Consider the following 12342-nt stretch of genomic DNA (forward strand, 5'->3'; position numbering starts at 1 on the left):
ATGGAATTCAAATAATGCATCAGAAATTTTTAAAACAAGGAACAGGGAATTCACTTTTCATATTTTGTTAAATCCTGAGGTTTTATGTCCAAGCACTTTGTACCAAAAGTCAGTTATTTTGCTTTAGCTCCCTGAGAGTAAATTATCCACACAGCGGTTACTGAATAAAACACTGACGGTTAAACATTTTCATTATGGAGGCGGCGTTGACACAGTATCGCGCTCCAAACGCTCCTTCAACTCGTGTGATTAAAAAGTGTAAAAATGCTGGATTTTGGAGAGATTCTGAGGACTGTTGGAGACTTTGGGTTATTCCAAAAGCTTATCCTGGTTTCCTTAACTGCTCCAAATTTGGTCCTACCCGTTCTCTTTGCTAGTCTGATTTTTGTTCAGTCTGACCCAGACAGACGCTGTAACACGGACTGGATCCTTAGAAAAGCTCCTAACTTGACCACGGAGGAGCAGCTGAACTTGACCCTGCCCCGGGAGCAGGACGGGACCGTCAGTAGGTGTCTGATGTTTGTCCCAGTGGACTGGGACATTAACACCATCAGAGAACGTGGACTTAATGAGACCACCGGCTGCCAGGATGGATGGCTGTACGACAACACCATGTATGAGGCCACCATAGTCACTGATGTAAGTTAAATATGAGTAAAATTGTGAGATCCACAGTGCTCTCACCATCTTTATTATATTTATTATTTATATTTATTATTCAAAAGCCTCACTGCTATAGACCCGGTACCGTGGCTCTCCGAGAGAGCTGACGTCACCAGAAATATACAGAGACATTATTTCCTCAAATTTTTTTAATCACAGAAACATGGCTTAGTACTAGTGATTTTATCCCATAAATAGAAGCCACACCTCTTGACTATGCATATCTCCATCAACCCAGACCTTGTGACCGTGGAGGTGGTTTTGCTGTAATCTGCAAAAATAATTTCACCTGTACTCCTTTGCTTAGGCTCCTTTCCCTCCTTGGAATCTCTTGATTTTGTGTTAACACCCTCTGATCAGAATGTAACACCCTCTAGTTGGAATGTTAGCGCCCTCTGGAATGTTAACGCCCTCTGATCGGAATGTTAATGCCCTCTGTTCGGAATGTTAACGTCCTCTAATCAGAATGTTAACGCCCTCTAATCAGAATGTTAATGCCCTCTGATCGGAATGTTAACGCCCTCTGATCAGAATGTTAACGCCCTCTAATCAGAATGTTAATGCCCTCTGATCGGAATGTTAACGCCCTCTGATCAGAATGTTAACGCTCTCTAATCAGAATGTTAACGCCCTCTGATCGAAACGTTAACACCCTCTAATCGGAATCTTAACGCCCTACAAAGCTTTAAATCGCCAAAGCCCCAGTTATCTCAGTGACCTCATCACCACCCACAAACCCTGACGCTCCCTCCGCTCAGCCATTCCCCACTGCTCCACATCCCCCTACACATACGCAGATGATGAGAGACTGAGCCTTCTGCTCTTTTTCCTTTCGCCCCTGGAACTCTCTCCCTGATTATCTCAGAACTGCCCCTTCCATCAAGGTTTTTAAAACGGGCCTTAAAACCCTTCTTTGTCAGCGGGCCTTCTTTTAAACATTTTATAGTGGCCCACCCTTGTTTTAATCCTCTTTTTACTTCATTTTAGCCTACTCTTACTTTTTTTTTTTACAGTGGCTCACCTTGGTTTTATTCCCCCTCTATCATCTTTTTACTTTTTATTTTATTATTTTATGTTTTATATATATATATTAATATTAATACAGATGCTGGAAAAAAGTTTATTGATATTGTCTGTGAATGTTCTCATTCATCCAGGTCATGGTTATCCAAAGGAGTTGAATCAAGTGCAACTGGACTTGGTATATATCCGTGAAGACGTTTCGCCTCTCATCCAAGAGGCTTCCTCAGTTCGGGCCTTTCTGACTAGACCAAGCTAGTCTGACTGGCTGGTGATGAGACTCAGTATTTATCCTCTAGGAGTCGTTGTCAGAGCTATTGATATGCGTGGCTCTTTGTGATCAGATGTTTACCAACGCCCGTCGCTAACAGAGCCATAGATATGAGTGGCTCTTTTGTGTACCGATGTTTGGCCGCGCCCGTCGTTATCGGAGCTATTGATATGTGTGGCTCTCCTGTGCTCCGATGTCCAGCCGGAGCTATCATTTATTGATATTCCGCTCCTCATTAGTTGAGCACGGCTATCAACACCATTGACGGTTTCCGGAAAAAAAAACGCTATATATTAATATATATTTTCTTTTTTTCTTTTACTAGTCTTTTATCTGTGAAGTGCTGCGAGATCTGTCTCTGCAGATGAGACGTGCTATACAAACTCAATTTATTATTATTATTATTATTTATTTATTGACCACCCACTAATTTTGGCGGTATTTGTTTTACAGTTTGATTTAATCTGTGACAAGTCTAACCTGGTTGAAGTTGCCCAAACAGTCTTCATGGCTGGTGTACTTACTGGTTCATTTTTTTTTGGACCAGCAGCTGAATCGTAAGTTCTCTGCATAACAGTTAACAATGCATCATAATGTTTCTGTCGGTCATGCCACAAGTGTTGGGAAAAGCAAACTTTTAAATTCTTCTGTTTTTCTCGCTAGGTGTGGTCGAAAGCGAATCACTCAGATAACAGTGATCCTTCTGCTTATTTTCACCATTATAACTGGTTTGTCTCCAAATCTACATGTGTACATGGTGTCGCAGTTCATAGCTGCGGCTGCATTAGGGGGATATAGGATCAACGCGCCAGTATTAGGTATACGATCTCAGTAAGCTTACCTGTCTCAGAATTGTTTTGTTGTGAATGTGAAAGTGTGAATGAAACTCGGTACTCAACTAATTTTGATTTTAACATATGTGCTCATAGCTACAGAGTGGATTGGGGTCACCCATCGGTCCTTCGCCTCCTGTCTGTCCCAGATGTTCGCAGCTGTAGGACAATGTGCACTGGCTGGTTTGGTCTATGTGGTTCGTGACTGGAGGCAAGCTCAGTATGTCATGGCAGGAGCACAGGCCTTCGTATGCGTTTATATATGGTATGTCACATATTTGGTATCCTTTCTCTGCTATTTCCCCCCCCTTTTTCCTCCCCAATTGTACCTGGCCAATCACCCCGCTCTTCCGAGCCGTCCCGGTCGCTGCTCCACCCCCTCTGCCGATTCGGGGAGGGCTGCAGACTACCACATGCCTCCTCCGATACATATGGAGTCGCCAGCTGCTTCTTTTCACCTGACAGTGAGGAGTTTCACCAGGGGGACGTAGCACGTGGGAGGATCACGCTATTCCCCCAGTTCCCCCTACCCCCTGAACAGGCACCCCGACCGACCAGAGGAGGCACTAGTGCAGTGACCAGGACACATACCCACATCTGGCTTCCCACCTGCAGACACAGCCAATTGTGTCTGTAGGGACACCCGACCAAGCCGAAGGTAACATGGGCATTTGAACCAGCAATCCCTGTGTTGGTAGGCAATGGAATAGACCGCTATGCTACCTGGACGCCCTAGTGCAGATGTTTAATGTTATGGCTTGAGGAGATCCATTGCAAAAAAAAAAAGACTACTGCATTTTCGCTGCGGGTGAAAACACTCAAACTGAAGTCATCAGTGTGCACTTTGGCCTAATATAGTTAATAAGTCAAGTTTGATTCACACTCCGTAGCACACCATGAAAAGTTGTGTCACTTAAACTGATGGGTATTATGTGATTTCAATCCAAAGGTTTATTCCTGAGTCCGCAAGGTGGTTGTTTGCACAGGGGAGAATCTCAGAAGCCAATAACTTGGTGCTGAGAGTGGCAGCAATAAATAAACGGATAGTCCCAGAGAATCTGCTCAATGCGGTATGTCAAACCTAATTCGTATCATAAGTCACTATAAGCAGAGCTATTTCTGATCATACTTTTGTTATTTAGGTAACCAGTGAACAAAAAACCCAAAGTGGAGGACTCAAGCCACTTTTTAAATCACCAATCCTAAGGAAATATTTCGTAATAACATCCATCATATGGTTAGTTTAATAACATACGCATACATCTGGGAGGATAGATTTCATTTTTTGGAGCGTTTGCTTAACCTACCTGTTGTGTTACCTTTATTTTTGTGGTATAAAGGTTTTCGGTAACGCTGTGCTATTTCTGCCTCGTGCTGAGCGTGGGCAAGTTGGGTCTAGACATCTTCCTGGTACAACTCATTTTTGGTGTCACTGAAATACCGTCCCATCTTGTCTGTATCTGGTTTCTGGAGAAGTTGGGGAGGAAAATGACCTTAATATCTTCCCTGCTGACTGGCAGTGTCATCCTCTTCCTGACCCTGGCTCTTCCTCAAGGTAAATATTCCCTACTTCCACTTATTGGATTTGTTACCACGTGAGAATTACATCTCTGTATAACCATTTAAAGTGTGTGCTGTTTTGAAATTGTATTTCAGACAGTGCTACTGCTATAACAGCCCTCGTAACAACAGGAAGGTTCTTTGTGAATATTGCTAATTCAGTATGCATGGTCTATGTTCAGGAGTTGTTTCCCACTTCTGTCAGGTAGGTGAAATATTCTTGAGGCACACACACACACACACACACACACACACACACACACACACACACACACACACACACACACACACACACACACACACACACACTTATATATCTACTACTACTACTACTTTCAGCTGCGCCCATTAGGAGTCACCACAGTGGATCATCCATTTCCATCTCTTCCTGTCCTCTGTCACACCAGCCACCTGCATGTCCTCCCTCACCACATCCATAAACTTCCTCTTTGGCCTTCCTATTTCAAATAGGCATCAAACATTTTTTCACCTCTGCTCTCTCCTATTTTAGGCAAGCAGCATTTGGTTTGTGTTCTGTAGGCTGTAGAATTGCAGGGTTGTTGGCCCCGTCGCTCAACATGCTGGTTGTCTTCCACTGGGCCATACCCACCGTTGTCTTCAGCAGCCTTTCATTGGTCAGCGGTGTCTTGGTCTTCCTGCTCCCTGAGACCAGGAGGATAGAGCTGCCTGATTCAACGGATGAGGCGGAGGCCACGAGGTAAGCACGCTGCATAATACGAGAATCTTGGATCTCACTAAAATGCCTGGGTTTCAGGGCAGCGAAACTGATGTAGTGTCATCAAATGGGCATGAAAACCCCTATCTCTATCCCTATCCCCAACCCTAACTTTAACCAATTCTTTTTGTCTTGGCCATGCCGCCCCACATGGGACACTGTTCTGAAACCCCTGGAATTTAGTGAGACTCCATCTTGATAGCTGAGACAACATATTCTGATGTGCATTCAGTATTTTTGCAACTGCAGTAGCAGTTAACACACTCTAGTGTGTCAAGAAACAAAACAGTGCAAAGTTACAAAGATGAAACATTCATGAATATATCATAATCAGTTATTCTCAGCAGTCTAAGTTATTAAACGAAGCCTCACTGTGAATGATGATAAATGGACCTGGTGAGGCAAACAACTTTTTGGCAGATGCCCTTACTTGTCATCTCACTATTATATCAATGAAACACAAAATCTTTACCTCCTAAATGCAGTGAGTCACTGAAGCCAACGGGTTTATCACCTAAGCCATGCCTATCTCATGCCCAGCACGACTTTGTTCTAACTGAATAATCTAGTTCTTCATTCAGTGAACAGATCTGGTCAAAATACAATGCATTCAAACAAATTCTAAAATCATTGCTTTCTCTGGGCAAGGCATTGTCTGGTCGAATGTAAATCAGGACAAAAAAAAAACTCAATGGGGCATCTGGGTAGCGTAGAGGTCTATTCCGTTGCCTACCAACAGGGGGCTCGCCGGTTCAAATCCCCATGTTACCTCCGGCTTGGTCAGGCATCCCTACAGACACAATTGACTATGTCTGTGGTTGGGAAGCTGGATGTGGGTACGTGTCCTGGTCGATTTACTAGCGCCTCCTCTGGTCGGTCAGGGTGCCTGTTCAGAGGGAGGGGGAACTGGGGGGAATAGTGTGTTCCTCCCACACACTACGTCCCCCTGGTGAAACTCCTCACTGTCAGTTGAAAAGAAGCGGCTGATGACCCTATGACCTCCCTAAAGGGAAGTCACAGTTCTGGAAGGATCAAATAATTATTCATTGTTAATTATATTAAAGACAACATTTATAATGCTATACAGTTAGACTCAAAGCAAGCTTTTGTCTGTTGCTAAAGTTTAAGGGATATCAAAGCTGCATTTCACCAAACCAGGTTGTTCTGCACACATTGACTGGCAATAGTTCAAGACTTTATTATTTCCAAACAGTAAGCATACTGCCGATATTCTGGACAGATAAATTATTTTCTGCTTGAAGATTTCAAAAACTGTCCATATAGGCTTCTTTGATTATATTTACAAATTACATTCAGTTGATATGAATGGTGAGTGCCAGGAGCTGTAACCCATGACCTGGTAATAAGGACTCTTGGCTTCCTATATAGTACTAAGAAGGTGAGCTCGCTAACTTAATACATTTTGAGGTATTTCTTTATCATGTTTGATGGATGATGACCTTAAAGGGCCGATGAGACACTCTTGTCAGTGCTTGCTACTCGAGGGTGCACAATATTGTATGATATACTGGACCACGCGGCACGGTTGTGCGGTGGTTAGCGCGTTCACCTCGCAGCAAGAAGGTCCTGTGTTCGAGCCCCGGGGTAGTCCAACCTTGGGGGGTCATCTCAGGTCATCCTCTGTGTGGAGTTTGCATGTTCTCCCCGTGTCTGCATGGGTTTCGTCCGGGTGCTCCGGTTTCCTCCCACAGTCCAAAGACCTGTAGGTCAGGTGAATCGGCCATACAAAATTGTCCCTAGGTATGAATGTGTGTGTGTGTGTGTGTGGGCTCTATGTGATGGCCTGGCGGCCCAGGGTGTCTCCCCGCCTGCCGCCCAATGACTTCTACGATAGGCTCCAGCATCCCCGTGACCCTGAAAGCAGGATAAGCGGTTCGGATAATGGATGGATGGATATTGGACAACTTGGTGGTTGTGTTCTTACATGTGCCACACCATATTGTAGCTCTCAAATTGTGGGCAACCGGGTAGCATAGCCGTCTATTCCGTTGCCAACCAACATGGGGATTGGTAGTTCGAATCTCCGTGTTACCTCCAGCTTGGTCGGCTGTCCCTACAGACACAATTGGCCGTGTCTGCGGGTGGGAAGCCAGATGTGGGTATGTGTCCTGGTCGGTCAGGGTGCCTGTTCAGGGGGAGGGGGAACTGAGGGGACTAGCGTAATCCTCCCACATGCTACGTGCCCATGGTGAAACTCCTCACTGTCAGGTGAAAAGAAGCGGCTGGCGACTCCACATGTATCGGAGGAGGCATGTGGTAGTCTGCAGCCCTCCCTGGATCAGTAGAGGGAGTGGAGCAGTGACCGGAATGGCTCAGAAGAGTGGGGTAATTGGCCAAGTACAATTGGGGAGAAAAAGGAGGAAAAAGTCTAAAAAAAAAAAGTAAAAAAGATCTCAAATTGTTTGTTTGAGGCCGCCAAATACCACCAAGTATTTTTCCTTCAGTTAGTCAGACCACCCATATATGTTTGACATGAAAATATACAGTAATACAACAGTGTACTGTTGCCAATATTCTGCCTCCTTCTCCTGATGAACTAACATACATTGATGTGTGTGCTTTTTTTCTCCACAGAAATACAAACACGAAGAACAAAACTGACTCAAAAATGACTGAACACAATAGTATAAGATCAACTAAACTGTAGTCTGAATTATACAGTTCTACAGAGACACTTTTCCATATGTGTAACAATCACTACATCAAGCCAAAAATAAAGGATTGTATTGTCATTGAACTGGAAAGACTTTTCAAGCGTTATCTTTATGGTGATCTGGCAGCATTTGCTAGGGCAGTTGTATCACAGGTCTGACTGCATGCAATGTGTCTGTCATGACTTTCCTGTCCTTCATAAGAAAAGTTATTGAAAGAAAAGGTAATGAAATTTTGAACGTTGTTTGACATCTTGAGTTGCTTTTTAAAGCTTGTCATAAATCTGTTTCAAATAGATATGTCAGTCTAAAGGTCATCTGCAAAGCATTTCAAAACAATATTTCCGGCATTGGGACGGAAATCTCAATTGTTGGGGGGTTCCTACACCGTGGTGCTACTATTTATAATGCGTCTGTGATTTTGCCACACGCAGCAGTGAAATATACCAACCTTTCATGGAATCTGGACATTTCATTCATAACACAAAAAACTCAGATAAGCTCAATTCTTCCACAACTGCAAGTTTCCTTCTTGGATCTTTTGGAGTTACCTTTTGAAGTTGTCCGCTTTCCTAGTTACAGTATTACACCGTGCGATGTCTCTTTCTCTAGGATGAGGTTGCTTAGATGTAACCGACACAGACAGGAAGATAAGGTTTGACAGGACAAGAGGCATGGAGCACTATGCAATGATTGTTCTGCAGGTGATAAACAGCGCTTATGATGTCAGTTAAGCCTCGGACTTAGTTCAGTTTTCTGTAAAAGCATTTCTTTGCCATGCTTTCACATTCACATGTCATAAACACAAGGCAATGATTTATGCTGCACCAAAAAGCCTGTCAGCGGTCAAATTTAGGTAGTGTGTTACAGACTTGATATATAGGTTTTCGACAAAATTAAAAAAAAAAAATTTTTAATTAAAGGTCTTTGCAAGCTTTCAAACCCCAAAATTCTCTTCAGCAGAGGACCTTGTTGAAAAGGTGTTGGTAAGTCAAATTGATCCAACAAGGCTTAAGCAACATTAAGGGGTTCACTTGAAAATAAGATGGCATCCATCCATCCGTCATCCAAACCGCTTATCCTGCTCTCAGGGTCGCGGGGATGCTGGAGCGTATCCCACCGCAGGTGGGAAGACACCCTGGACAGGCTGCCAGGCCATCACATAGGACCCACACACACACACACACACACACACACACACACACACACACACACACACACACACACACACTCATACCTAGGGGCAATTTAGTATGGCCAATTCACCTGACCTACATGTCTTTGGACTATGGGAGGAAACCAGAGCACCCAGAGGAAACCCACGCAAACACGGGGAGAACATGCAAACTCCACACAGAGGATGACCCAGAATGACCTCCAAGGTTTAACTACCCTGGGGCTCAAACCCAGAACCTTCTTGCTGTGAGGCGATTGCGCTAACCACTGAACCACCATGCCATAAGATGGCATGTTATTATTAATTCAGCTTTATTTTACTAGTTGTAGGCTTCCGGTCTGGGGAAAATGCTAGACGGGACAAACTAGTGTTGCAGAACTCAACTACACTTTATTAAACGGTGGGGCATAAATCAAATTGAGGTTCTTCCTGGTTGGGGTCGTTTTTTACAGTGTAATGGGAAATTTAACGGGGTTCACTCTGGAAGACAGAAAGGAGAGGGGGTGAGGCACAAGAGGGAAACAAGTTACCAAGTCATCTTTACCATTCATCCATTGTCCATGGTCGTCTCTCATTCTGCAGTCTAAAATTCACTACAGAAGCGAGGAGTCCCATCTGGCTTAGGGACCGGCACTATTGGGCTGGACCAGGCAGTGTGACCCCTTAATGACCCCCATCTTAAGCATCTTCAGAACCTCCTCTATTATCTGGTATACAATATGGCGGTTGGCACACTATTCTTCCTGGTTCTGTGGCAATTGTAGTCCTACCTGGCTGGTTGGGGAACACATCTCAGAATTGCCCCATCGGCTTCTACAAGTCTTGCTTTTGATTTACTGAGAGTTGATCTCCCATGGGAATAGGCTCCAGTGTCAGGTTTGGATCTTGGGCCATCAGGGCTTCTGCGGGGGTTGGGTCCTGGTTGTACCACTTCTTCGTGAGGTTCACATGATATATTTGGTGGGCCTTGCACTGCCCTGGTTGTCTTTGCATTTCACCAGTCCCCCCCCCCCCCATCACCTCATATGGCCCCTGCCATCTCACTAGGAATTTACACTCTGTGGACGGAACCAGTATTATCACTTTCTCACCTGGGTGGAATTCTCGGATCCAGGCCCCTCGATCATATATCTGTGCCTGCCCCTCCTGCATGTGTTCTCTCCCTATTGGCCAGACCTGTGTCATGCGCTGTTGCATCTGGTTCACATGCTCGATCATGGAACGGCGGGCTGAGGACTGCTGTTCCCACATTTCCTTTGTCCATATCTATTAGGCCTCCGACTTGCCAGGCATACAGCAGCTCAGAGGGTGAGAAGCCTGTGTGTGGAGCTCTGGGGTGCCTCCCGGATAGAGAATAGTACATATGGTAACAACTGATCCCAATGTTTCCCATCTATGTCTTTTAGCTTCCTCAACATCCCCTTTATTGTTCTATTAAAATCTTTCCACCAGTCAAGCTTTCTGAGGGTGGTACACTGAGGTTCTCAGCCATTTAACCTTTAGCATTTTGGACATTGCTCCCATCACTTTGACAGAGAGCATGACCCCTGATCAGTCAATATTTCTGAGGCAATCCCCACCCAAGAGAAGCTTTAAAATAACTCCCTAATAGTATGTATGTAATAGTAAATGGGTATGATAGTAAATAGTAATGATAGTAAATAGTAATAACATTACATTACATTTATATTACAGTCATTTAGCCGACACTTTTATCCAAAGCGACTTACAATAAGTGCATTTAATGTAGGAAATCAGGAGAACAACTAGTCATCAGAGGTCATATGTGCATCTAAACAAGCATCTAAGAGCAAAACCAGTGCTAAAGTAAAAGCGTGAGAAAGAGTTTTTTTTTTAATGAACACGCAGCAATGCATGTCTCTACGAAACTGGAAAAACCATCCCTCAACAGAGGAGGAGGTCTGCGACACTACCTATCTCCCACTTACGATGCCGTCCTTTCATCTCTACCCAAGAGACTCAAGAAGCCTAGCCTCCAAGAACAACAGTCGGTCACTAACGGTTCCAACGACTCTCGTGGCCACTAAATAATGAAGTCGAAACTAACACCCCCAACGACCGTCGCTGCTAAACAAATGCAAATCAATAGCTCCGATGACGATGGGCCCGGCTGGACATCTGAGCACAGGAGAGCCACGCATATCAATAGCTCCGATAACGACGGGCGCGGCCAAACATCGGTACACAAAAGAGCCACTCATTTCTATGGCTCTGTTAGCGACGGGCGTTGGTAAACGTCGGGACACAAAGAGCCATGGACATCTATAGCTCTGACAACGCCTTCTAGAGGATAAATTCTGGGTCTCATCACCAGCCAGTCAGACTAGCTTCGTCTAGTCAGAAAGGTAGGAACTGAGGAAGCCTCTTGGATGAGAGGTGAAACGTCTTCACGGATAGATCAAGTCCAGTTGCACTTGATTCAACTCCTTTGGATAACCATGACCTGGATGAATGAGAACATTCACAGACATGTCTACTTGTGTGTCAGAGGGAGGGAAGGACAAGATCAGCTGGGTGTCATCAGCATAACAATGGCAAGAGAACTCATATGAGCGAATAACAGAACCCAGGGATATCATGTACAGGAAGAACAGGAGAGGACCCAGAACCAAACCTTGTGGGATGCCTGTAGTCAGTCTGCGAGGCTCTGACACAGATCCCCTCCAGAGACAACTGAATCACGAAAATCTCTGGCAAGACATATCACACAAAGACAGATACATCAAAGGTAAATAGTCTTGCCTTGGAATTTGGCTACAGTGCATCAGCAGTAAGTGTCTTTATGCATGCTCAGGTAAGGAAATCACAGAAAGTTGAATCAGTTCATCTGGACACAACGTATATTGACAATCGTTTCATCACTCATATCAGTGACTTCTTCAGTCTCAACTGACTGCAGGTATCTCCATGCTTATAAACAATACTGTGGCATAACAATTGGTTTCATATGCAAATTATCATGACCATTAACCAGAGTTACAATGGCCATGTGTATTACTCACGCCTTCTTGACGCGTGCGCTAGCTCTTTCAAGGATGATGATGTGCACATCCTTGATAGGGAGGAACGCTGGTTTGAATGGGGAGTCAAAGAGGCCATCTATGTGAAGAGGGAACGACCGTCCCTGACTGGGGGGAGGAGGGTCTAAGAGTTTATCTGTCACCATTTTACAATGCTGTGATTGCAACTATTCCACAATCCTCTGAATAGTACACATGGCCATAAAAACTCTAGTTCAGCGGTCGGGAACCTATGGCTCGCGAGCCATATATGGCATTTTAAAGTAAACTGAAATTAGTTTTGAAGATAAATTTCACGGGTCACGGGTCACCCGTGGGTCGGGTCGGGAACCAATGGCTCGCGAGCATGTCCGGGTCATTGTAAAGGTG

The 12342-nt window shown here is 44.5% G+C and overlaps 1 protein-coding gene across 1 annotated transcript; it reads left to right on the forward strand.

Moving 5' to 3' along the window:
- Window positions 1-264: 264 nt before the first annotated feature.
- LOC130123509 (solute carrier family 22 member 13-like) lies at window positions 265-7785 on the forward strand. Its single transcript, XM_056292695.1, has 10 exons — window positions 265-639; window positions 2408-2511; window positions 2618-2772; window positions 2884-3052; window positions 3737-3857; window positions 3930-4024; window positions 4128-4342; window positions 4444-4552; window positions 4859-5065; window positions 7679-7785. The coding sequence occupies exons 1-10, from the start codon at window positions 265-267 to the stop codon at window positions 7749-7751; spliced, it is 1623 nt and encodes a 540-aa protein (XP_056148670.1). The 3' UTR covers window positions 7752-7785.
- Window positions 7786-12342: the final 4557 nt, after the last annotated feature.

This window comes from Lampris incognitus, chromosome 14 (assembly GCF_029633865.1).
Source record: "Lampris incognitus isolate fLamInc1 chromosome 14, fLamInc1.hap2, whole genome shotgun sequence".
Lineage (NCBI taxonomy): Eukaryota > Metazoa > Chordata > Actinopteri > Lampriformes > Lampridae > Lampris > Lampris incognitus.

Excerpts from the sequence above, each read along its gene's own strand:
- LOC130123509 (XM_056292695.1), top strand. The coding sequence starts at position 265 with ATGCTGGATTTTGGAGAGATTCTGAGGACTGTTGGAGACTTTGGGTTA. Across the intron at positions 4,553-4,858 it reads TTGTTTCCCACTTCTGTCAG|GCAAGCAGCATTTGGTTTGT; the intron begins GTAGGTGAAATA and ends CTCCTATTTTAG. Across the intron at positions 5,066-7,678 it reads GATGAGGCGGAGGCCACGAG|AAATACAAACACGAAGAACA; the intron begins GTAAGCACGCTG and ends TTTTCTCCACAG.